Source organism: Pinus tabuliformis, chromosome 5_1 (assembly GCF_031772625.1).
Source record: "Pinus tabuliformis cultivar Carrire ecotype Pingquan chromosome 5_1, CPIR1, whole genome shotgun sequence".
Taxonomy (NCBI): domain Eukaryota; kingdom Viridiplantae; phylum Streptophyta; class Pinopsida; order Pinales; family Pinaceae; genus Pinus; species Pinus tabuliformis.
The window spans coordinates 269,661,054-269,686,114 of NC_142305.1; the positions used below are offsets into that span (position 1 = coordinate 269,661,054).

At 35.3% G+C, this 25,061-nt stretch overlaps 1 protein-coding gene and 1 pseudogene across 1 annotated transcript; both read left to right on the forward strand.

The window, feature by feature from the left end:
* The first annotated feature begins 553 nt into the window (after positions 1–553).
* LOC149164424 (protein BPS1, chloroplastic pseudogene) lies at positions 554–1,867 on the forward strand (annotated as a pseudogene).
* A 4,259-nt stretch (positions 1,868–6,126) lies between these two features.
* On the forward strand, positions 6,127–6,687 carry LOC149164425 (UPF0496 protein 4-like). The gene has a single exon (XM_089429472.1). The coding sequence runs from the start codon at positions 6,127–6,129 to the stop codon at positions 6,685–6,687; it is 561 nt and encodes a 186-aa protein (XP_089285598.1).
* Positions 6,688–25,061: the final 18,374 nt, after the last annotated feature.

Genomic DNA, 25,061 nt, shown 5'->3' on the forward strand with positions numbered 1-25,061 from the left:
GCTATTTTTTCTTTGCTGGTTTTGGATGATGCGAATTTTGTGGCATTTCCTTGTGTTGAGGCAGTTAGGATTTTTCTTGAAAATAAATTGGTGAATATTGTCATTTTCATTCCTCGATGACGTTTTGTATAGAGACTCAGGGATAATATGCCTATAGGCTTCTACATCTTTTAAAAACATTTGTTGATCTTTTCATCCCTGGAATTCTTTCTCATCTCGTTTTCTGAATGGGCTATAATTCTACTTCACCCATTTTACTTGTCTTTGGACGCAAGTATATAAGCTTTCATTGAGTCGGAGAGAATTAATCAGATTTTCTTGCTCAGAAATACCTTAACAGATCCCATACGTCAGTGCGTGTTTGGTAGGGTATCGACATAACACCTCAACACATCCAATGCAACCTCTGTGCCAGGGAGCCTTTGGACAAAACCCTCGGCGGACCAATAAGAAAATAGAGTGTAAAACTATGGAATAAGGTTTCAAGCTTTATAGGTTGTGCTGCCTATCTTTGCGGGTGATAATATCATGGGACGAGCTTCCATGTCTTGCACCTAAAAAATTAACGGCACACACTTTCTTTGCAAGCTCTTGGTTGTCTTGCTATTTTGTTTCTGTTACCAAGCGTTTCCCCTGTTTTCGTCATTTGGTTTGTGAACTGCTTCAGCAATGAGTCGCCCACATGATGGCCATTCTCTGTTCCTAAACTTTGGAAATCCTTTCAGAATGGTTGCTTCTAATCGATCGTCTGATCAGTCTGCAAAGTTTAATGAGATATTGAATGCCTTTGAGATTTCCTTAACAAGAAGATTAAAGCAACTCGAGCCAAAGATTCTAAAGAACACGATAAATCTGTCGTGGATGCAGCAAGCCATGGCGGTTTTATCTGCTACACACACGGACCTCAAGTCCCTTATTACAGATCTCCAATTTTCTACAGTGGAATGGGATGAGAAATGGATGGGCAAATACCTGGATGACACTGTAAAGCTTTTAGACATTTGCCTTGCATTAAATGTCGAAATTTCAAAGCTTGAATATTTCCAGCTTCTTGTTCATTATGCTTTGCATTTGCTGGACTTTTCAAATGGCATTTGGTCTAACGACAAGCTCTTCCGTGTCAAAGGTTCTCTCCAAGAGTTGAAGGAAAAAATGGATTCAAAGGGGAAAAATGGTGCAAACACCCAAAGGAATAGTAGGATTGAAACTTGCATTGTGATATTACAGCATATGAGCAAAAGCCTTCAGTTTGGGAAGGTAAAGTCATCGTCAAAGGGTAGTGTTTTCTTGAGAGCGATGTATGGAGTGAAGGCAACAACTATATTTCTCTGCAGTGTGGTGGCTTTTGCTCTAGTTGGAAACTCTCGCCCATTGATTGAATTACATATTCCTGATCAGTTTTTGTGGTCCACAGCATTCATGACTTTGCAACGAGGGATTAATGACGAAATCAAGAGATGTTTTGCCAACAGCCGAGATCGAGTTTTGAAAGAGCTAGAATTGTTGGATGTAGCAATTGAAAATGTTCACCCTATAGTTGAGAAATTATCTTCTGCTGAAATTGTCGATGGAACAGAGAAAGTGGAACATATCAGAATTGCTATACAAGAATTACAACAAAGTGCACAATTGATTGCCCAGGGGTTAGATCCTCTCTCTAAACAGGTTAATGACTTCTTTCATGTTATTCTAAGTGGAAGGAATGCATTGCTTGATAGTCTTAGGTTATCCGCAGAAGGCACACCCATCAGAGATGATCAGTCATGAATATATTAGTAAAGCTGACCAGCATGAAATGTTTCTTGGTTTAGGAGATACTGGCACCCTAAAGATGATCAGTCATGAATATATCAGTAAAGCTGACTAGCATGAAATGTTTCTTGGTTTAGGAGATACTGGCACCCTAAAGCAATGGCATAGGAACTAGTATTATAGAAGATGCAATGAGAGTACTCTCTAGAGAGATGGGAGATACGGACACCCTACCTACCTAAGTAAATGTCTAAACAAAATGTGGCCTAAGTAAATGTCTAAACAAAATGTGGTGTCATCGTCTACAATGGTGGCCAATTACGCTGGGAATTTACGAGGAGGCACTCACTTTTTACTGTTGCAGAATATGACTATAGGCAAACAAGAATGATGAGTGCAGAGGCTGGCAAGACTGAATCTCAAAGTATTTGTGAATCTCGAAGTATGTGTGGAGCTATGACTGGAAGAAGGCGACTGTTACTCAGCGAGGTATGCTGCATTTACTTTTGCATGAATATGTAGTACTATTTTCGTGTGGCTATGATAAAAAATAAAAAAAAATAAAAAAAACAGGATTATATATTGAAAGTATATGAAGAGCATATAAAACAGAAAAGCAATGCCCATAACCATTAAATTTCTTCAATGAGATTAACCCGAAAGTTATTTCTACCATCTTTACTTTCCATATTCACCTTGAGCTTTGAGATCTTCTCCATACTAAAGGCAGGCGCAAACATTCGGTGTTGGTAAGACCATTGTTCACCATTAACAACGAATGCACTTCTCCCAACCACAACAAACAACATTTTCTGGTCCAGTGGAGACTTTCCACAATAATTCACGTGCTTGGAAGTTAGAAATTGCCGGATTAATTCTTCATCAGGTCAGAAAAATTCTCAGTTTGTAACCAAATCAGATCACAAACTTCTCACCTACAAAAAGTAATTGAATTTCAAATCTATAATTGCAACAAATCAATAAACCAATAATCCATAAGCAGCATATGCCATAAAAATTACTTGTGATAGTATCATATTTCCTGGACCACTCAACCATATAAGGGAAAGCACTCTTTCTGAAATCGTGATGTACAAAGGCCATGTCTGTGCACAACTCCTTTTGTATCTTTCTTGCAATTTCCAATAGATTTCTGATCATAAATCGTGGGGTAAGGCCCTTGAATCCCTGTTTTTTCTACGACTGGAATCACTGAATCTGTATCTCCACTGCATACCAACAAAACAATATCAAATTTTCTGTAGTAGACTTTATGATGGAAGATAAAAGCAAAAGTCCAACCAGAAACATTCTCATTGTTCTAAGTGCCATGTTCTGATTAAAAGAAATGATATGCATGGTGAGTTGTGACCTGAACATCCAAATGCGTAGTCCAACGTTTATGAGCTCTAGGTAAATTGGCAACATAGATCTAGGGGAGTCTCCCCAGTGAGCGGAAACTTCATCACTATACATAATAAAGAAAACAGACCAGATTGATGAATGAAGGTCCTTTATAAATGCAAAAGAAGCAGCACCAGATAAAAAAAAGTTTACCATTTTAATAATAAAACCACAGACCTGCAAGTAGTCCAGTTATAAGGAATTCCTGTAACATTGGCATGAAGAGCCTTTTGTACTTCAGGTAGATTGAAATAAATTTCGGAATGATTTTCAGTGCAAGGATCATACTCCACACACAGATGCCTCCATGGCTGCAGCAAAATGCCTCTGTTAGAAAGAGAATGAAGTAGTGCTTTTATAGCTGATTTGATTATCCCCATCTAGAGGTGATGGATACCAATCATTTAAATTAACCATGCAACAAATTATGGACCACAATGGCACCCAAGAATGTGTTTAATTTGAGAAAAAATGACCTCAATCATCTAGTCTGGTCTTTATTTTACAGTTTACCATGTCAATGGGAAAGAGACTACCAAATGCAAAAGATATGAAAGTGGACTTTAAGCATACCTTCAAATTGATCTGCTGGCATATATAATGCTTAATGTATATAATATACTTACATATCTTTTTCTTTGTTGTTTTCTATATGTTCCAGTACTGTTCAAACAAGGACGGGTGTAGATACTGTATGGATCAATATTCCCCATTTCCACATCGGCACGATCTAATACCATATTAGATAGAGCTGATGGGTGCACAAGAGATGAAAAGTCACAGTGAATATTGAACAACCAGTAGGTGTTGTCTGATATCAAACCATGAGACCACATAAATTCAAAAATCCCTACAAGATCATGGAAATCGTCTGTAAGTGCATTTCCCACCTGCAAGAACCATGATTTTCCGGATGTTAAAACACAATATATAAATATAATTGGCCCTTTTCATTCTATATGATCCTATTTAGAACAAATGATTTATTGCCATCTGTTGTCCATTTCAAGTGTTACTCATTATATTTTAATGCCCATACATTCATAATGAAATATTGGAGAAAAATCCATTCAGGTTAATTTAGCTATGTTATGGGATGGATCCAAACTTGTATTGGTAATGAAGGAAACATCCTCTAAACTCTACTCAAGATCAGAAAAAGCTCAAAATCTTAATTCAATAGTGTCTTTCTAGAAAACTCAAGAAACCAGAACTTGCATCATTCAAGGTCAAATTAGGTCGTATTAGTAGACATCTAGAACCAAAAAATATAGTCAAACTCCTTCCATCCATGTCTAACTTTCATACAAAATCATACCTTCGATTCTTAGTGATGGCATAAAAATGAGTGTGCTTTTTGTGATAAGTTAAAAATCATTACTAAATAGTCTTTATCAATTAGATATTTATGGACAGTTATTTTTTTAGTTTCCTCAGAAAACAAAAATGTTTGCCTTAGTGCACCCGTAGACAGGAAAAAGAGCAGAGTTATCTACTTAGTGGCTTGGATATTGTTTACTTTAGTTCAAAATGTAAAAAATTGGAAGAAAGCCACTAATTGTTTGTGCATTCAATGTACAATGTGTTTTTTGTGATGTGTTTTTGCTCCAAGTGGTATCCAAGCTCATGTATTGCGTTCGAGAGAATTTTATATTGCTTTAGAGAACATATATTGGAATTTATGTCAGGATTTTCTAGCAAGATACCACTAAAGACAATGAAACCACCAAAGACAATGAAAGAAGCAACAAAAAAAGTAAGTGCATTAAGAACTAAGGTTGCTTCCATGCATGGAAAATCCTATAAACATTAAGATGGTTTTGCACTAGTTTACTAAGCCCTAAGAGTTAATGACAGTATACTTGTTGATCTAACGCGAATATTTTTTTGGTCCTTTTCACCAGAATCTAGTAATACAATTCTTGGTGAGATGACAATATTATGTCATTTAAATTGTAATTTTAAACGCAAAAGTGGATTTAGCACCGTAGAAAGTCTTTAGAAAACATATGTTGTGTAGACTCAACAACTTAAAACAACATTTTTTCAGATTTCTGACAGGACTTTAAGAAAAATCAACTAGAATATCTACACGAAAAAAGACTTAAAAGTCACCTTGTTAGCCTACGACCTATATAACAATTTCTAATCAAAACCAAAGAAATGGGACTCGATTCTTCCTCATGCCTCTATTCACCAAAGTTCAGGGGATGACTGAGAGGGCAATTATAAGCCACTCCATTAAATGTTATGACTTTTGCTTCTATGCTTTAAGGGATTTGGGAGAGTGAGGTCTTTTAATGGGAAAAGGTGGCTTCAAGTAGAATATAAGTTAAAATAATAAGCATTTTAATGATGTCTTCCTTCCACCAAAGTTTAAGCTTCTCCAATAACATATCCATATTGATATGTGTGCTTATGCTTACAAAAAATAGTAAGACCTGCAAATCCTTCAAAACTCTGGCAGGATAAATATACCACTAATAACCTCACAATCAAGAAAATCTTGCTCATGTTAACGAGTGGTTGATTAAAAAACATTTTTTTAACAGAATCCCATTATAGCCATTTGGCAAGGACAAACCCATGACATTTAGGATGTCCCGTAGATAGTCTTCCATCATAGGATGCATATCCAAGGAATCCATTGACAACAAACGACACTAAAAATGACCCCACCCTGTTTCCATGTCTGTAGTACACAAGAAAAGCATCCCCATGGCACCCTATAGACTCGAGTAGGGTTCTGTCAGCTGTAAATTGGACTCCAGTTAATGGGCTTGATTGTTTTCATGGGGCAAATAGAGAGAAAGCGACAGAAAACAATTTGATCAAAAAATCCTTGATCATTGAGAACTCTCTAACCATCTTTGTTTGACTGCAATTATGTGTTTTGTTTTACCATAAAATGCTTAGGGTGCCAGTATGTTATTGAAGAACATGATAAATCTGTTGTGGATGCAACAAGCCATGGCAGTTTTACTTGCTACACACGCGGACCTCAAGTCCCTTATTACAGATCTCCAATTTCCTACAGCAGAATGGGATGAGAAATGGATGGACAAATACCTGGATGACACTGTAAAGCTTTTCGACATTTTCCTTGCATTAAATGTCGAAATTTCAAAGCTTGAATATTTCCAGCTTCGTGTTCATTATGCTTTGTATTTGCTGGACTTTTCAGATGGGATTTGGTCTAATGACAAGCTCTTCTGTGTCAAAGGTTCTCTCCAAGAGTTGAAGGAAAAAATGGATTCGAAGGGGAAAAATGGTGCAAACACACAAAGGAAGAGTAGGATTGAAAATTGCATTGTGATATTTCAACATATGAGCAAAAGCCTTCAGTTTGGGAAGCTAAAGTCATCGTCAAAGGGTAATTTTTTCTTGAGAGCGATATATGGAGTGAAGGCAACAACTATATTTCTCTGCAGTGTGGTGGCTTCTACTCTCGTTGGGAACTCTGGCCCATTGATTGAATTGCATATTCCTGATCAGTTTTTGTGGTCCACAGCATTCATGAGTTTTCAGTGATGGATTACCGACGAAATCAAGAGATGTTTTACCAACAACCGAGATCGAGTTTTGAAAGAGCTAGAATTGTTGGATGCAGCGATTGAAAATGTTCACCCTATAGTTGATAAATTATCTTCTACTGACATTGTCGATGGAACAGAGAAAGTGGAACATATCATAATTGTTATACGCAAATTACAACAAAGTGCACAATTTCTTGCCCAGGGGTTAGATCCTCTTTGTAAATAGGTTAATGACTTCTTTCATGTTATTCTGAGTGGAAGAAATGCATTTCTTGATAGTCTCAGGTTATCCGCAGAAGGCACAGCCACCAGAGATGATCAGTCATGAATATATCAGTAACGCTGACCAGCATGAAATGTTTCTTGGTTTAGGGTTTCTTAGGGTTGTTCATTTCTTGGTTTAGGTATGGAACTCGAAAAGTTTCAGGGCTTTTCCAGTTTATGATCTCGAAAAAAATCAGTTAATCTGTCACTTGTGCTCTTTGATGGAAGTTTTGTAATGCATCAATGAAGAATACACGGTGAGAGAAAAATACATATTATGCTAATTGAGGAATGTTTTTTGCTTGTCGAGCTTATGGTATTGAATTTATCACACTAACACTTTACAACAATGAAATAACAATATTCATGATGAAAATAGTAATATGGAAGATTTATCTGCATAATGGAAAAGGAAATATGGGAGATTCCAATCACGTTCCAAGGCATTTTTTAAAATGTGGATGTGACAAAAGGTTGTTCTGGAAGGTGTTGTTTGTATATTTTAACACACTAACACTTTAAAACAATGAACTAACAATATTCATGATGAAAATAGCAATAGGGAAGATTTATCTACATATTGAAAAAGACAATATGGGAGATTCCAATCACGTTCCAAGGCATTTTTTAAAATGTGGACATGACAAAAGGTTGTTGTGGAAGGTGCTGTTTGTATATGGGAAATTTCTTGATCATTGTGTATAATCCTAATGTTGATAGATATGTCTACTAAGTGGTTCCAATTAATGGGGCATTGATTTGAGCGTTCAATATATTTTTATTCTTTATCAAAGTATTCTTGTGTTGTATTTGTGTTCTTCAATTTATGCCTTACGGTAACGCTTCACGCTTCCCACCATCCTAGCCGTCGATATCGAACTCATACGAAGCATATTTTGTTGTGACTCAATCACGACTATCCATAAATTCCATAAATTTAAAATTCCTCTTAATAAATAAAGTCAACGTCCGTCAACGTCGGTACATCCATATGCGGTTGATATAAAAACGTCTATCAAAGAATTAATAAAAAAGGTTGAAGTCAAGGTTTGGACTACACAAATTGGTTATTCTCCATGAAGATACACTTTTCTTTTTATTCGTTGTTTGTCCTCTTAATGAAACAATAAAAAAACCATATAAATTAGGATACACAAACCATTGACAGATTGTGCCAACAATACTAAAAAGGACAATAAATAAATTGCCGAACCATAAGTAGAAATGAAATTTCTAAGAAAGCATCAGAGAGTTTGAGAAGAATACCAAGTACTTTGTTTTCTTCATTGTTAATTTGTGTTGCGCTAGATCTATGGAACTTCTCCTACTATTGTCTATCTTGGTTGTTCATTGCTAGCCCCAACTGGATTGTTTGCAGCCTAATTGACAATTCATCTTTTTGTTCTATTGATCAACTCCTTTCTAGTGGCTGAGCTCCCGAATCATTGATTCCAGAGTGTATAACTAACTTTTTAACTAAAATAACATACTCATTAAAATTTCAAGCTTGAGATTGTTGTTATTCTCCTCCTTGCTTAAGGTGTCAAGAAGAGACCAAAATTAGTCTCAAGAAGAGACTAAAATTGGAAATAAGGCAATAACTGCATTTTGTGTTGTTATAATTCAAATACTCAAATATTGGGTTGTTATGATTCAAATACTCAAAATATCATTAAAAATACATAAGTACAAACAATGTATACCAATATCAATTTGGAGCATGACTCTAATATAGATAAAAGATGGATGCTAAGATAGATGCTAGACAATAACTCCTTAAAGAATAGTAGGACCTCTTTCAAATACCCCAATACACTCATACATAATCACATGTCCTTGATAATGACTACATTATATATTTATATAGTTATTCACACATTTTTTTTTTTTTTTCTAGTTAAGACTAACCTAAGTACCCACGAGGGATTTGAGCCGGTGACTTATCGCAAGGAGTGCCTTAACATCACACCCATTCACCGTCAATCCAAAGCCCTGTGGGCTATAGCTATTCACACATTGCACATGTGGCCCCATCATATTAGGTTTACCATATTACATATATGTTTACTCATTATATATAAATTTATTTAGCCTCATATATACATCCCTTGAGGTCATGTCACATATATTTAAACTCATATATGCCCCTCTTTGGGGCATAACATTGTACGCTCCTTCAAAAAGCTTTGCAATTAAGGGTGTTACATGAGATGAAACCATATAATATAATTTCCTTATATTATGACTTTCTTATTGCCATTGATAGTTATTCATCAATTAAGGGTGTTCCATGAGATGAAACCATATAATATAACTTCCTTATATTCTGACTTTCTTATTGTCATTGATAGTTATTCATCCATCAAAACTCGAGCACTTTCAGTGTTCATCTTTGATGGCTAGTTGTTGCATAATTTCTTTCTTTTGATTCCATATATAGTTGTGACTTCTCCTATTGTAACTATAATAGTTGGTATTTGATAATATCATGTTGAATAATGGTTTTGTAATGGTATATTCCATGAATTTTTGATGTAGGTGCATAGGTCGTGCACAAAATTTGATGAAGTTAGACGGGAGCTTACCCATCTAATCGTATGGTCACATGTTGATGTTGGGAGAAATTTTTAAATATTTTGTTATGAAATTGTAAATATTTACATTTAAGAGTGAGCCTTTCTTTTTTAAAAATAAGGTGGAGAAGTTATTTTCTATTGTAAGAGAAAGCAAAAATCTTTTTAGTTCCCTTATTTTGCGGAGAAGGGGAAATGATTGACATTTTGTGACTCTTGGTTGTTATATGCAATTTATTTAGAGAAACAATAAGAACAGAGTTTTTGGAAAGTTATTTCCGTGAGGAGAAGTAGGTAGGAGAAGGGAGGAACTTAATTTTTTTTTTTGTGTAACTATAGTTCAGAAGTTGTATACCTACCCGTACTTTCAATTTGTGTGAACTAGAAGGCATTTTTGTGTGAATGGCATAAATGAACATAAAATTTGGATTGTAAGTTGTGTTCTTTCTAAATTTTTGACATTGAGTAAAATTCTTTTGATTAACCAATTCAATTTCTACTTGTGAACTCCTTATTTCTATTCATGTGCATTTGTTCATTTGAATACTGGTCATTTTGAAAGTTTGTAGCTTGTTGAACCAATTTACATTAAAAATCTGAGCAGTGTGGCTTCAATTGTTATGTGTTAGCTCCCTATGATACTAGTGTAGCACCCTTATTGTTATTGTTGTGCCCTTGTAACTCCCATATTGTTATTGTGGTGGCCCATAGAAACCCACTATTACTATTTTTGTTACATTACATTATTATTGTTATGTAGGCTCTGATTATATTGTGACCCCTTAGACTTGTATCTATACAAAGGAGGTCTTTTCATTTGTATCATCCAATAATTGTTTATTTATGTAATGTAAAGGAGCTTTCCCCCCTTGAATATGACACTTTTTAAGTCGTTGATCTATCTTTTTGTGAGTTGGTTGAATAACATTTGGTATCAGAGCATATTTTGTTTGAAAAATCTGTTTGAAGTGATTCAAAGGGAATATTGAAGCATATATATCAGTGTTTGGTTCTAAAATTCCTCCAAAACAAAAGAATTCTACACCCATTAAGCCCTCAAAAAGCTCTACTATGATGCATGAAGAGGAAGAATTGCAACATGATATATCAAAATTATGGGAACAAGTGTAACAAATTTCACTTTCACAAAGAGAAACCAAAGATGACATGGATGGATTAAAAGGTGATATGGATAGTTTAAAACTAGAAATAAAAGGAGACATGAGTGTTTTAAAAGAAGACATCGAAGAAATGATGAATGTCAAGATGGAAAGATTGACAAAGTTGTTGCAGGAAAGGTTTCTAGGTGGTGACAAGGTAATCCACAAAAATAAGGATGAGGCAAAAAAGAATATGAGTTACGATTTTAGAGAGTCCACTGTGGGGTTTAAGAACCACCATATTCCAAATAGAGATATGAGGAAGATTGATGGAAATTATCTGGTAACATGGATACTATAGATGGAGAAATATTTTGATCTACAGGATGTGAAACCCTAACAAAAGGTACATATTGCATCTCTATATTTAGAACCCAATTAGTTTGTATGGAATATATGGTTTTGTTCTCGTAAACCAATTGTCACCTAGTCATTTTTTATGAAGGAAACGGTAACACATTATGAAGATACATAGAGCAACACCTTCTTTAGCCAATTGATAAATATCAAACAAAAGCGTGCAATGATGGAGCACATTAAAGACTTCCAAAAATTGAATATTAGGGTAGTCGATATTGTAGAGGAGCATATGATTGATGTCTTCATAGGCACTTTAAAATATGACGTCGAACATGAGGTTCTCCTCTGCGAACCTGATTCATTGGAGAAGGCATTTAGGGTGGCAAGAAAAATTGAAAGAAAAATAATGGCATTAAGGAAGTCTACCACTCACAACTATAAAGATGGAAGTGTTGCTGCTCCTAGTCTTCGACAACCTACAATGTTGACAAAACAAAAATTGGAGGCAAAAAGAGCAAAAGAGACTTTTTTCAGTTGTGATAGGAAACACACTAAAGGTCATAAGTGTGATGAGAATAAATTATTCTACATAGATTGCGAAGAGGAGGAAGAAAATAAACAAGAAACTTCAAAAGAGGAGGATATACACTAGGAACCAACTCTAGAGAAAGAATAAATGAATCTGACCATATCTTGTAAATCATTGGCAGGAATTCTCATCAAACTCTGAAGATATAAGGATATATCAAGAAGAAAATGGAAATAGTGTTGACTGATTTGGGTAGTACCCATAATCTTATTCATTGTAAGATAGCCAAGGAATTGAATTGCTTCATATATCTAGAACTAAAGTTTCAAGTGATGATTGCAAATGGAGGAATTATAAATTTACTTGGAAAGTGAAATAATATCAAGCTAACCATGGCTGAATATGTATTTAATAGTGCAATGCTTTCCATTATAATGGGTGGTGTCGATGTTGTACTGGGAGTCCAATGATTACAATATTTATGAATGATAACTTTCAATTTTAAAGAACTTTTCTTAAAAAACTTTTGGGAAGGAAAGGAAGTTGAATTAAGGGTTATCACAGGGATACTAGGAAATATAATTAGCTCTAATGGCATGATAAATATTCTGAAGAAAGAACAACAGAGCTTAGTTGCAAAATTATGCTCACTAGAGGTTCAAACATCGAAATCATTTATTTCTCCAGATATCCAAAATGTCTTGGACAATCATTCCAGGGTGTTTGAGACTCCCAATCACCTCCCACCTATTTGTAATCATGATCATGTTATTCATTTAATTCTGGGAAGTGCTCCTCCAAAAATCAAGCACAAATATCCTTATGCACAAAATAGTGAAATTAAATGTATGGTTGTAGAAATTCTAGAGACTGGTATAATTCAACCTAGTGAAAGTTCATTCTCCCAGTAGTATTGCTACACAAGAAGGATGGATCATGGTGTATGTGCCAAAATTATAGGGAGATCAACAAGCTCACTATTAAAGATAAATTTATCATTCATGTCATTGATGAATTATTGCATCAATTACATGGAGCAATTTACTTCACCAAGTTGGATATCCATTCATGATATCATCAAATTATAATGAAGAATAAATGCATTCCAAAAACAACATTCAACACTCATGAGGATAATTATGAATTTTTTGTCATGCATTTTGGCCTTACTAATGCACCTTCCACATTTCAAGGCTTGATGAATTCTATTTTCAAACCCTTGCTTAGAAAATGTGTGTTAGTATTTTTTGTTTATATATTAATCTACATGAAATCTTGGAAGGATCATGTTCAACATGTTGACCGGGTGCTCAAACTATTGGAGGAGAAACAGTTATATGAAAATAGTTCCAAATGTTTATTTTGAGTACAGGAGGTGGAATATTTGCGTCATATTTTATCTCGTGAGGGTGTTAAGGTAGACTCTAACAAAATTAAAGCCATTAAGGAGTGGAAAATCCCCACAACCATAATGCATCTTCGAGGATTTCTCGGGTTAAAAGGGTATTATCACAAGTTTGTTAAGAAATATGGAAGAAGAGTGGCACCTATAACATCATTACTAAAGAAAGATTCATTTTCTTGGACTCCAGAAGCAAAGAAGGCCTTTGAACATCTTAAAAAGGCAATGTGTGAAGCATTGGTCTTAGCTATTCCAGACTCCACAAAAACGTTTATTGTGTAATGTGATGCGTCAAGAAAGGGAACTGGTGTTGTTTTAATGGAACAAGGAAGATACATTTCTTTTCAAAGTCATGCAATCAAAGGGAATTATTTACACAAACCTATGTATGAGAAGGAAATGTTGTCAATACTACAGGCACTAAAGTAATGGCAACCTTACATAATGGGAAGAAACTTCAAGGTAAAAAAAAATCATGATAGTCTTAAATACTTTTTGGAACAAAGAGTATCTTCAGAAGAGTAGCAAAAATGGGTGACAAATATGTTGGGTTATGACTTTGAAATCATCTACAAAGAAGGGAAGAAAAATGTTGTTGCATATGCACTCTCAAGAAAGGATGAGGATGTGGAAGAATTTCTTTGTGTCATTTCTATTATCCAACTTGAGTGGATAATTAAAGCAAGATGGTATGAATGGAAGAATGATGAAGAGGTGTGGTCACTTATTCAAAAGTTGAAACAAGATCCCAGTACATTTGATAAATTTAGTTGGAAATTATTCATTATGGTACAAAGATCACTTATAGCTTTGTAAGAATTCCCAACTCAAACAAAATATTCGTTTGCAATTACAGACCTATCCCTTAGGAGGGCACTCAAGATTATTAAAAACTTACCAGAGGGTCAAGAAGGAAATTTTTTTGGATGGCCTTAAATCTGATATTCAGAAGCTTGTGGCAGAATGTTTGGTTTGCCAAAAAATATAAATTTGAGATAATTAAGACCCTCAGTCTATTACAACCTTTATCTAGTCCAACTCAGTGTGGGGAGGAGGTATCAATGAATTTTATCACAAGTTTACCCAAGTATGAAGGAAAGAGTTTAATCATGGTGGTAGTTGATAGACTTACAAAGTATGCACACTTTTGTGCATTATCTCACCCTTTTAAAGCTAATATAGTTGCTACAACATTTATGGAAACAATTCAAAATCTTCATCGAATCCCAAACATTATAGTAAGTGAGAGAGATCCTATTTTCACTAGAAAGGACATAATTATTTTCTTGTGTAGGTACTCAATTATCTCATAGCTCATCTTATCATCCTCAATTTGATGGGAAAACTGAGATAGTGGACAAGGTTTGGAAGGTATCTTCATTTCTTTGTATTTTATAAAAAATTACAATGCGTCAAGTCGTTACCTTTAGTTGAATGGTGGTATAACACTTCCTTCCATACTACAACAAAAATGACCCCATATATGGCCCTTTATGGATATCATCCACCATCCATCACATCATATTTAAAAGAAAATTATAAGGTTAAAGTAGTGGAATTTCACATCGAGCATCAACAACAAGTTCTCCAACTATTAAAGGATAACCTCACTATGACATAGAATCGAATGAAACAACAGGCAGATCAACATTGTAGTGAAAGAAGCTTTGATGTAGGTTACTGGGTATTTTTACGGCCACAAAAATACAAAAAATGTATCTCAAGAAAGCTAAGAAAGATAATAAATTATCACCGAAGTGCTATGATCTGTGAAACATGTTGCAAAAGATTGGTACTATGGCATACAAATTGGATTTTCCTCATTATCGATGATAAGGTTCGAGTTCAAACAATGTTGCCAGAACATGACGAAGAAGAAAAAATCATATTTGAGCCTAAAGTAATCATGGAAATAGGAACCCGAAAAATATGAAATCAACCAATTTTAGAGTATCTCATTAAGTGGAAGAACTTACCCATTGAAGATTCCAAATGGGAGGAAGAGAATTTTATACGAAAGCATCGAGAACTACTCAAGTGTTGAAGACAACACTTTTCTGAAGGAGAGGTGCATGTTAGGTCCCTATAATATTAGTTTAATCCAATTATTGTTATTGTTAGTGTAGCCCCCTTAATTTTATTATTGTGCCCATGTAGCCCCCATATTACTATTGTGGTGCCCCATAAAATCCCACTATTGTTATTGTTGTTCAATTACATTATTATTGTTATGTAGGCTCTAATTATAATGTGACCCCTTAGACTCCTATATATAAAAATGGGTTTTTTTAATTTGTGTCATCTAATAATTGTTCATTTATGTAATTTTAAGGAGGTTTCCTCGTCGAAGAGGATACTTTTTAAGTTGTTCATCTATATTTTTTTGAGCTGCTTGCATAACATTGTCACATTGTATTTGTCTTTTGGGATTTTTGTTGTGTCAGTATTAAAGTATGTAGAAGGAATGTTTTACTATGTTCAAGAATAGTGGGTCCCTAGTATTTATAGTGATTTGAGTGTTGTTATAGAGACAAAGTACCCTGTTTGGAGTTCTAAAAAAAAAAAAGACCCACTTAGACTAGTGTTCAATTGCCAAATTTGTAATAGTGTTGGAAACTTAGGTGAAGGAAGCTAGGCAAATCATGTATTGTGTCGAGGAGAAAGCCAGAGGCCATGGAGCATTGATCTTGGAAAGAGTAAGGTCGTTTCATCTTCATTGAAACCGCAATAAAAAAATTTAACATGATTTCATAACGATGGAACAACAAATTGGAAAATAGGTGCTACGAAATCATTTCATACCGACTGATAAAAAAATTTAAATTTTGAAAGGATGTGCGTTGGTTTGAAATCCCCTTTTGGCCTTCTTTTATATTTCCCAGTTGTGTGGGTATTTTTATTGTTGGGAATTGAATGTGACAAAGGGTCAAACCCATTGTTATATGTGTATAAACATGATGGATTAAAACATTGGGATGAGTTCTTAAATGAGTGTGTTAAAAGTTATTATAGTGATACATTTTTTCTTAATTTGAAGCGTGTGTAATTGGGTCTATTAAATGATGTGAGATAAAGAATGGAGGGCGAGAGAAAAATCTCTCATGGAATTTATCATAATAAATTCATATTCTTATATTGAATTCATATGTTAAATGTTTCTTGAAATATTGTTGGATTGGATGTAAATTCAGAGCTATATGTGGAGTAGATTGGGGATATTGGTGTTGGGATGAACTCGTGTGCCATGAAGTGGTATGAGAGCCACACAAATCTCTTTAGTTTGAGAACTCTTAAAGGATGAATAAAAATATTTTAAAGAAGAGAATTATGCACCAAAAACATGACGATAATATGAAAGAAAGGATGCAAGTAAAGTTCGTAGTTCATAGGAGAGGCATGCAACAAAACCAAAATTAGAAATATGATTGGGTTAAATTTCGTTTTATTTTCAATTTGTGGTGAATTTTGAAACCCTCAATTGCATGGTTGAAGTTCTAAAGTTTGAAGAAAATAATAGAGCAACGAAATGACAAGGCAAAGGACCAACTACGACATAAAGTTTGGAATCAAGGAAGATTCACTTCATCAGCATATGGTCGGGAGACCATGAATCTTTTTCACCTTGGGATTTTGATGCAGGTGCATAGGCCAAGCACAAAATTTTATGAACTTGGACCAGATCTTACCCATGTTAAGCGATGGTCACATGGTGATGCCGGGAGAAATTTTTTAATATTTTGTTAAGAAATTGTAAATATTTACATTTAGGAATGAAACATGATTTTTCATAAATAAGTTGAAGTTATTTTCTATCGTAAAAGAAAAAAATAGTTTTTAGTTCCCCTATTTTGTGGATAATGGGATACGATTCACATTTTGTGATGCTTGGTTGTCATATGCATTTTCTTTTTGGAAACAGTAAGAAAAGAGTTTTTGGGAAGTTCCTTAGGTGAGGCGAATCTCTAGAAGACATGAGAAGAAGTGGGAAGGAGAAGAGAGGAACCTGTTATTTCTCTATGTAACTACATTTCAAAAGTTTCACACCCGCTTGTACCTTCAAAATGTGTGAATTGGAATATATTTATGTGTGAATGGCATAAATGAACATAAATTTTGGATTGTAAGTTGTGTGTTTGCTAAATGGGTAAGATTGAGTCAAATTTCTATGATTGACCATTTCGATTTCTACTTGTGAACTCCTGGTTTCTATTCCTGTGCATTCGTTCATTTAAATACTGGTAATTTTCAAAGTCTCTAACTTGTTGAACCAATTTTCATTAAAAATATGAGCATTGATTCTTTAATCATTTTGATAATCTATTTGTATTTTTGGAATCTTGTGTTAGTATTAAAGTATGTATAAGGAATGTGTTGTTGTGTTCTGGAATAGTGGTTCCCTAGTATTTACATTGATTTGAGTGTTTTTATAGAGGTAGAGTACCCTATTTGGAATTTTGAAAAAAAAAATCCCTCTTACACTTGTTTTCGATTGTTAAATTTGGAATAGTGTTACAAACTCAGGTGAAGGAAGGTAAGTAAATCATATATTGTGTGGAGGAGCAATAGAGAGACCATGGAGAGTCACTCTTGGCAAGAGTCAGGTCATTTCATCTTGCTTGAAACTGCAATACAAAATTTTAATGGGATCTATGAAATAATTTTGTAATGACAAAACAATAAATAAAACTGGCACTACAAAATCATCTCGTAGTGACTGTTAAAAAATTTTTAATCTTGGAAGGCTACGTGTCGGTCTAAATCCTCTTTTGGCCTACTTCCATATTTCCCATTTGTCTGCGTATTCTTATTGTTGGGCATTGAGCATGAAAAAGGGCTGAATCGATTGTTATATGGGTATAAACATGAAGGATTAAAATAGTGGGACAATAACTTAAATGAGTGTGTCAAAGAATTATTATTTTGCATACATTATTCATTAAGTTGAAGCGTATGTAATTGGATTTACAAAACAAGGTGAGATAAAGAGTGGAGGGTGAGATAAAAATATCTCATGGAATTGATCATAATAAATTCATATTCTTATATTGAATACATATGTTAAATGTTTCCTGAAATATTGTTGGATTGGATGTAAATTTAGAGCTATGTGTGGAGTAGATTGGGGATATTGGTGTCAGGTTGAACTCGCCTGCCATCATGTGGTGCCAGAGCCACATAAATATATTTATTTTGAAAACTTTGAGAGGAGGAATAGAAATATTTTAAAGAAGTTGAGTCTGCACAAAAAAATGGATGGAAATATGAAGGAAAGGAAGCCAGTAAAGTTAATAGTTTGCAACAAAAGCATGGAGAAGAATCATAATTGGAAATATGATTGAGATAAATTTGGTTTTGTTTTCAATTTGCGGTAAATTTGGAAACAGACAATTGCATGGTTGAAGTTATGAATTTTGAATAAAATATTAGAGAAGCGACATGAGAAGGAGAAGGACTAGCTACAACACAAAGTTTGGGATTGAGGAAGATTCACTTCATCAGCACATGGTTAATAGACCATGAATCTTTTTGGCCATGGGAGTATGACTTTGGTGCATAGTCCAAGCACAAAATTTGATGAAGTTGGACCAAAGTTATCCATGTGATGGGATGGTCACATGGTGATGATGGGAGAATTTTTTAAATATTTTGTTAAGGAATTGTAAATATTTACATTTAGGAGTGAAATTTGATTTTTCATAAATAATTTGGAGAAGTTATTTTCTATTGTAAAAGAAAAAAATAGCTTTCAATTCCCTTATCTTTTCGATAAGGGTATATGATTCACATTTTGTGACTCTCCGTTGTCATAGGAAGTTTATTTTGGGAAACAATAAGAAAATAGTGTTTGGGAAGTTCCTTAGATGAGGAGAAGCTCCAGAAGAGAGGAGAAGAAGTGGGAAGGAGAAGAGTGTAGGAGAAGAGAGGAACCCATTGTTTCTATGTGTAACTAGTGTTCAGAAGTTGCAAGCCCACCTGTACCTTTAGTTTGTGTGAACTGGAAGGTATTTCTGTGTGAATCGCATAAATGAAAAGAATTTTGGACTATAAGTTGTGTGCTTTGTAAATGTTTGAGATTGAATCAAGTTCTTATTATTAAAAAATCAATTTTTATTTTTGAACTCATGGTTTCTATTCCTATGCATTTTTTCATTTGAATACTGCTCATTTTGAAAGTACATAACTTGCTAAAATTATTTACATTAAAAATTTGAACATTATGGCTTCAGTCATTGTGATAATCTATTTGTCTTTTGTGATTCCTGTTGTGTCATTCTTAATGTATGTAGAAGGAATCTGTTGCCTTGTTCTAGTATAGTGGTTCCTTGGTATTTACAACTATTTGAGTGGTGATACAGAGACAAAGTACGTTGTCTGGAGTTCTAGAAAAAAACCCTCTTAGTCTGGTTTTCGATTGCCAAATTTGTAATAGTGTTGAAAAAAGAGGTGAAGGAAGGTACGTAAATCATATATTATGTGGCAGAGCAAGCCAGAGGTCGTGGAGAGTCGATCTTAGAAATATTCAGTTTGTTTCATCTTCCTCGAAACTAGAATGTATAATTTTAAAAGGTGCTACAAAATCATTTCATAGCGAATGATAAAAAATTTAAATTTTTAAAGGTTGTGTGTTCGTCTGAAATACCATTTTGGCCTAACTTTGTATTACCCAATTGTGTTGGTATTTTTATTTTTGGGAATTGAATGTGACAAAGGGCCAAATCCATTATTATATGGGTATAAACATGAAGGATTAAAACATTGGGACAAGTGCTTAAATGAGTGTGTCATGCATACATTATTTGTTAAGTTGAAGCATATGTAATTGGATTTATGAAATGAGGTGAGATAAAGAGTGGAGGGTGAGAGAAAAATATCTCATAGAATTTATCATATTAAATTCATATTCTTATATTGAATGCATCTTTTAAATGTTCCTTGAAATATTTTTGGATTGGATGTAAATTAGGTGCTATGTGGGGGTAGATAGGGGATATTGGCACTAGGGCGAACTCATGTGCCATCAAGTGGTATCAGAGACACAAAAAAATCTTTAGTTTGACAATTATCAGAGGAGGAACTGAAAGCTTTTAAAGAAGACGAGTCATCACCAAAAACATGATGGAAATCCGAAAGGAAGGAAGGAAGTAAAGTTCATGCTTCACAGCAGAAGTATGGAGCTGAGTCATAATTTAAAATGAGATTAAGGAAAATTGGTTTTGTTTTCAATTTGTGGTGAATTTTGAAGATAACTATTCCAAGTTTGAAGAAAACAATAGAGCCGTGACATGACAAGGAGAAGGACCAACCTTGACATAAAGCTTTGGATCAAGGAAGATTCACTTCATCAGCACATGGTTATGAGATCATGATTTTTTTTCACCTTGGGTGTTTGATGTAAGCGTATAAGTCGAGCACAAAATTTGATAAAGCTGGACTAGACCTTACCCATGTGATGGGTTTGTCACATGGTGATGTTGGGAGAATTTTTTAAATATTTTGTTAAGGAATTGTAAATATTTACATTTAGGAGTGAGTTTTTAATTATTAGAAATAAGTTTGAGAAGTTATTTTCTATTGTAAAAGAGAAGAATAGCTTTCAGTTCCCCTATTTTGTGGGGAAGGGGAAACGATTCACATTTTGTGTCTCTTGCTTTGGGAAACAATAAGAAAATATTGTTTGGGAAGTTCCTGAGGTGAGGAAAACCTCAATAACAGAGTAGAATAAGTAGGAATGAGAAGAAAGGAACCCATTGTTTCATTGTGTAACTATAGTTCAGAAGTTGCAGACCCACCTGTACATTCAATTTGTGTGAACTAGAAGGTATTTCTATGAGTATGGCATAAATGAACATAAATTTTGGAATCTAAGTTGTGTGCTTACTGAATGGTTGAGATTGAATCAAATTCTTGTGATTAACCAATTTGATTTCTACTTGTGAACTCTTGGTTTCTATTCCTATGCATTTCTTCATTTCAGTAATGGTCATTTTGAAAGTATGTAACTTGATGAACCGATTTACATTAAAACTCTGAACGTTGTAGCTTCAATTGTTGTGATAATTTATTTTCCTTTTGTGATACGTATTGTGTCAGAGTTAAAGTGTGTATAAGGAAAGTGTCGTTGTGTTTTGGAATAGTGGTTCTCTAATATTTATAGTGATTTGAGTGTTGTTACAGAGACATAATACCCTATTTGGATTTCTTGGAAAAAAAACCGTCTTAGATTGGTTTTTAATCGCCAAATTTCTAATAGTGTTGTAAGATTAGGTGAAGTAAGGTAGGTAAATCATATATTGTGTGGAGGAGAAACCCAGGAGTCATGGAAAGGCGATCTTGGATAGACTTGTGTCATTTCATATTCCATGAAACCGCAATATAAAATTTTAACGGGCACTACGAAATCATTTTCTAGCGACGAAACAACAAATGTTGATTTTATGTCGCCTACTTACATCGTTGTATGTTAGGTTACGTTGTTGGTTATGTTGACTACATGTATCAGTCTTGTAGGTTGATTAAAAAAAATTATCGCTTGTGTTCGAGTACATGCGTCTATGTGTATATGTAGTTGATTAGGAATTGCTTATGCATGTTGTTGGTTGCATGTGGAAATGTGTATAATGGATTAATGGTTGTTGTCATGCATGAGGTCATAGCATGAATTGTTGATATGGCCTTGCATTTATGAATGGACCCTAACTAGAGTGATGATTATGTCTTGATACATTTATTTTCCTATTTCTATATTTTGTTATGATTCTCTTATACATGTATCATGCTAATTTGGTGATCTTGCATACAAGGTAACCTCCTCATGCTATAATGAGGTACGTTGATTTATTGTGACTTGGTTTATCTAACATATTATGCATTGTAGGAAAGAGATCAAATGGCTAGAAATATAGTTGAATAAAAAATCCCTCCCTATGAATCCGAAGAGAAGTATGGCGTTGGGAACTCTTCTGATTTGGTAGCTACACTGAGAGGTTTGAAGCAAGAGATAAGGAGTTGTAATGAAGATAATGACTAGATCATATAGGAAGAAGAGAAGCAAGCAGAGGTTAATGTTATACTTCTTCAAAGTTTATAGGACTTGCAGCAACAAGGGCCACTTCAGTTCAACCATGGACATGGGGATGGAACTAATGGGGTCTATGGCAGTAGGTATCCCAGTCGACATAGGTTAGATAGATCTTCCATGATGAGAGATGGAGGTTGTTGGACACTCTGGATAGGAGGGACAATGAGTATAGGTACTATTTTAGTTCTGGTTCTGATAGACATCATGACCGTCTTCACTCTCATCCTTATAGGACAAATGATAGCGGATACTTTCCCGATGAGTTTAAGAAAGTGAAGCCACATACTTTTGCTGGAGATGTCAAGAAACTGAAAGATGGAGAGGCTTAAATACCTGGAATGAACAAATTCTTTGAGTTTCATGAGCTCACAACTAACATGAAGGCCAAAGTAGTTATCTTCAGCTTGAAAGGAAAAGAAAAATTTGGTGGGAAGATGTGAAGTGCGTCAGAGACATTAGGACAGATGATTTGATTTAGCAGGAGTTCAAGAGGCTTTTCAGGAAGATGGGATGAACGACATATGAAGAGTACATGGCCAAGTTTCTTGAGCTATGGAGGTATGCATTGTATCTTACTGATGAGAAGGCTAAAGTTAAGAGATTTGTCAGTGGTTTTCCATTAGCATTAAGAGATTGGATTGAGTATGATGAACCTCGATGACTTGAGGAAGTTATTGGGAAATTGAAGCATTTCTATGAACAATCAAATCGTAAGAATGAACCTTAGCATGGATGGAAAGGAAAGGACAAAGGTAAAGGTAAATGAAAACCTAAGAGGAAAAGGCCTTCGCATGCAGATGAGAAAGAGAATGTGGCACCGCAAAAGAGATTTAATGCAACTAGACAGGGACATGGGTCACAACAACAAAAGTAGCATAGAGGTGAGGGCACTAGTTAGTTGGAATGTTAGACATGTGGTAAGGAGCACCTTAAGAGAGATTATACACATAATTAGGGTGGTAGGCCTTAGATATACAGTGCAAAGGAGGCGCAGACTATTGGGGATGTTAGTAAGAGTATTCCACGTATCTATGTAGCAGTGGATAAGAGGTAGGAATAACATCATGCATCTAACATTGAGTTGGATGGTAATATTTTTGATTAAGTTATTTCATTTTGATTAACCCTGGATCTAATTATAGTTTTGTTAGTCCTAACTTGGTGATCCGAATTGGATCCATGAAAATTATCAAAGTTCTATGACTATATCAAATCAGGACAGACTTAAAAAATTTGTGAACAAAGAGCTATCAGGAAGACCTCTGGACAGTGGCAGTTTGTTGCCAGCAAGGAATGACGAGGACCTCGGTCAAAGCGCGCTGACCGAGGCCCATGGAGACCGTGCAGGATGCAAACTGGTAAATAGGAAGCTCAGATCAGAAAACGGAGGTTGTTTCTGATGCATGATCGTGCATCGCCGGGCAAAACCCCTCGAGAAGGAAAAGGCCCTGAGCGCTCGGTCGCATGGGAAGCTGGGAAACCGTAGGGAAAGCACTAAGGTGAAAGGCGGGTCCCGCGCTCCCAAAAACGGTGGTATATCAGAGGTATTACGGGCGGTAAGTGGATTTGGTAGGAGGACGAGTGATTCCATACATCGCACGATGCGTGTCCAGTGGATGAGAGAGAAAACCACCTCTCATCACAGGCTAACGGTCGAGCAAGTCAACCGCGCGAAAAAAGCGAACACCGTAGGATCTGTGGGCTCCAGATCTAACGGCGGAGATTGTGCCCAATGGAAAACCGGATGTGACGGGGGAATTAAGTCGCGACATGTAAAAGTCTGAAGTCCGATTTGACCGTTGAGTTGGTGGATGAATCATTACATAGCGTAACCAAAATACTGAACCATTTGAGGATGAGCTGGCGCAGTTCACGAGAGGACAAGTGGCCACTTCCCTGTGAGACATTACGCAGTGGCGACGACGCAGAGGCAGGGAACTCCAAGTGAACAACAACAGGTGATCTGAAGGGGCGGAAGAGGGAGTGAACAGTCAAGGGAAAATTGGCTTTAAGCCATGAACAGAAAAATAACAGAACAAGGAAGAACCAGGAAAGAGACAATGAAGCAAGAGGTGGAAAAACAGAGAGCCGAGCTGACCTGCAGCGTAAGGCAACATCGAGCAGATAGAAGGCTTGAGAGGTTCAAGCAATCCCTGTGAGGATCTATCGAGAATTGAGTACCACATTGGACTCCTCCCATTAAGGACTAGAGAGGTCGAGACTTGGTAACGAAAGAGTTTGTGCACTCTAGTGGCTTGGGGAATCTAAGAACCACCCTACTAAGAATCCTCTGTTTCAGGAGACTCAAGTTGAGCTCCTCATTGTAAATATCTGCTTTAAAAACAAAATAAAAAGAATGCCACCACTGAAAGCTGGACCAAAGGCGTAGCCCTGGAGAATAGGTTCAACTCCTTATTAATGTGTTGTGTTCTTGTATTTACTTACTGTGTTCTCTTACTATTTTCCATTTTCCAGTGTCTGTGTATTTTACAATCTAATCGATCCATCGCCCAAGATAACATAGTCACACACCAGCACATGAGTCTGTAATACCTTCATTCATTAATTATTTAACTGAGATCACTTACGAGTGACTTTCAGATCAAGTGGTATCAGAGCTAAAGGCTCCCAAGGTTAGACAAGCTTGTGTTGGATTTAGTTGTTGAATGCTAACTAGATCAAAGCTCAAATAAGAAGGAAAGTTGGTCGAAACTAATCCTGAAATTGGGAGAGTCTACCCTCGGAAGACAATGTCAGAAGAAGGTTCTGTGGGACAAACCCTCAATTCATAAATAGTTTCCTAGCCATAAAGTCCATGGTAGAGGAAATGTATAGGGATTTTAGAAAACACAAGGACGAAGATTCATCAGGCTCCAAACATGACAAAGGAGAAATGAGTCTCACTTCCATGACCACTCAAAAGGCAAAGGGAAAGAAGAAATCTTTCTCACACCTCCTAATAGCCCAGAACATAAAAATAAGGCATCTTTGATTAAACTAGATGTTAAATTTGATTTACCTATATATGATGGAGAGTTGAATGCAGAAAAGCTGGACAATTG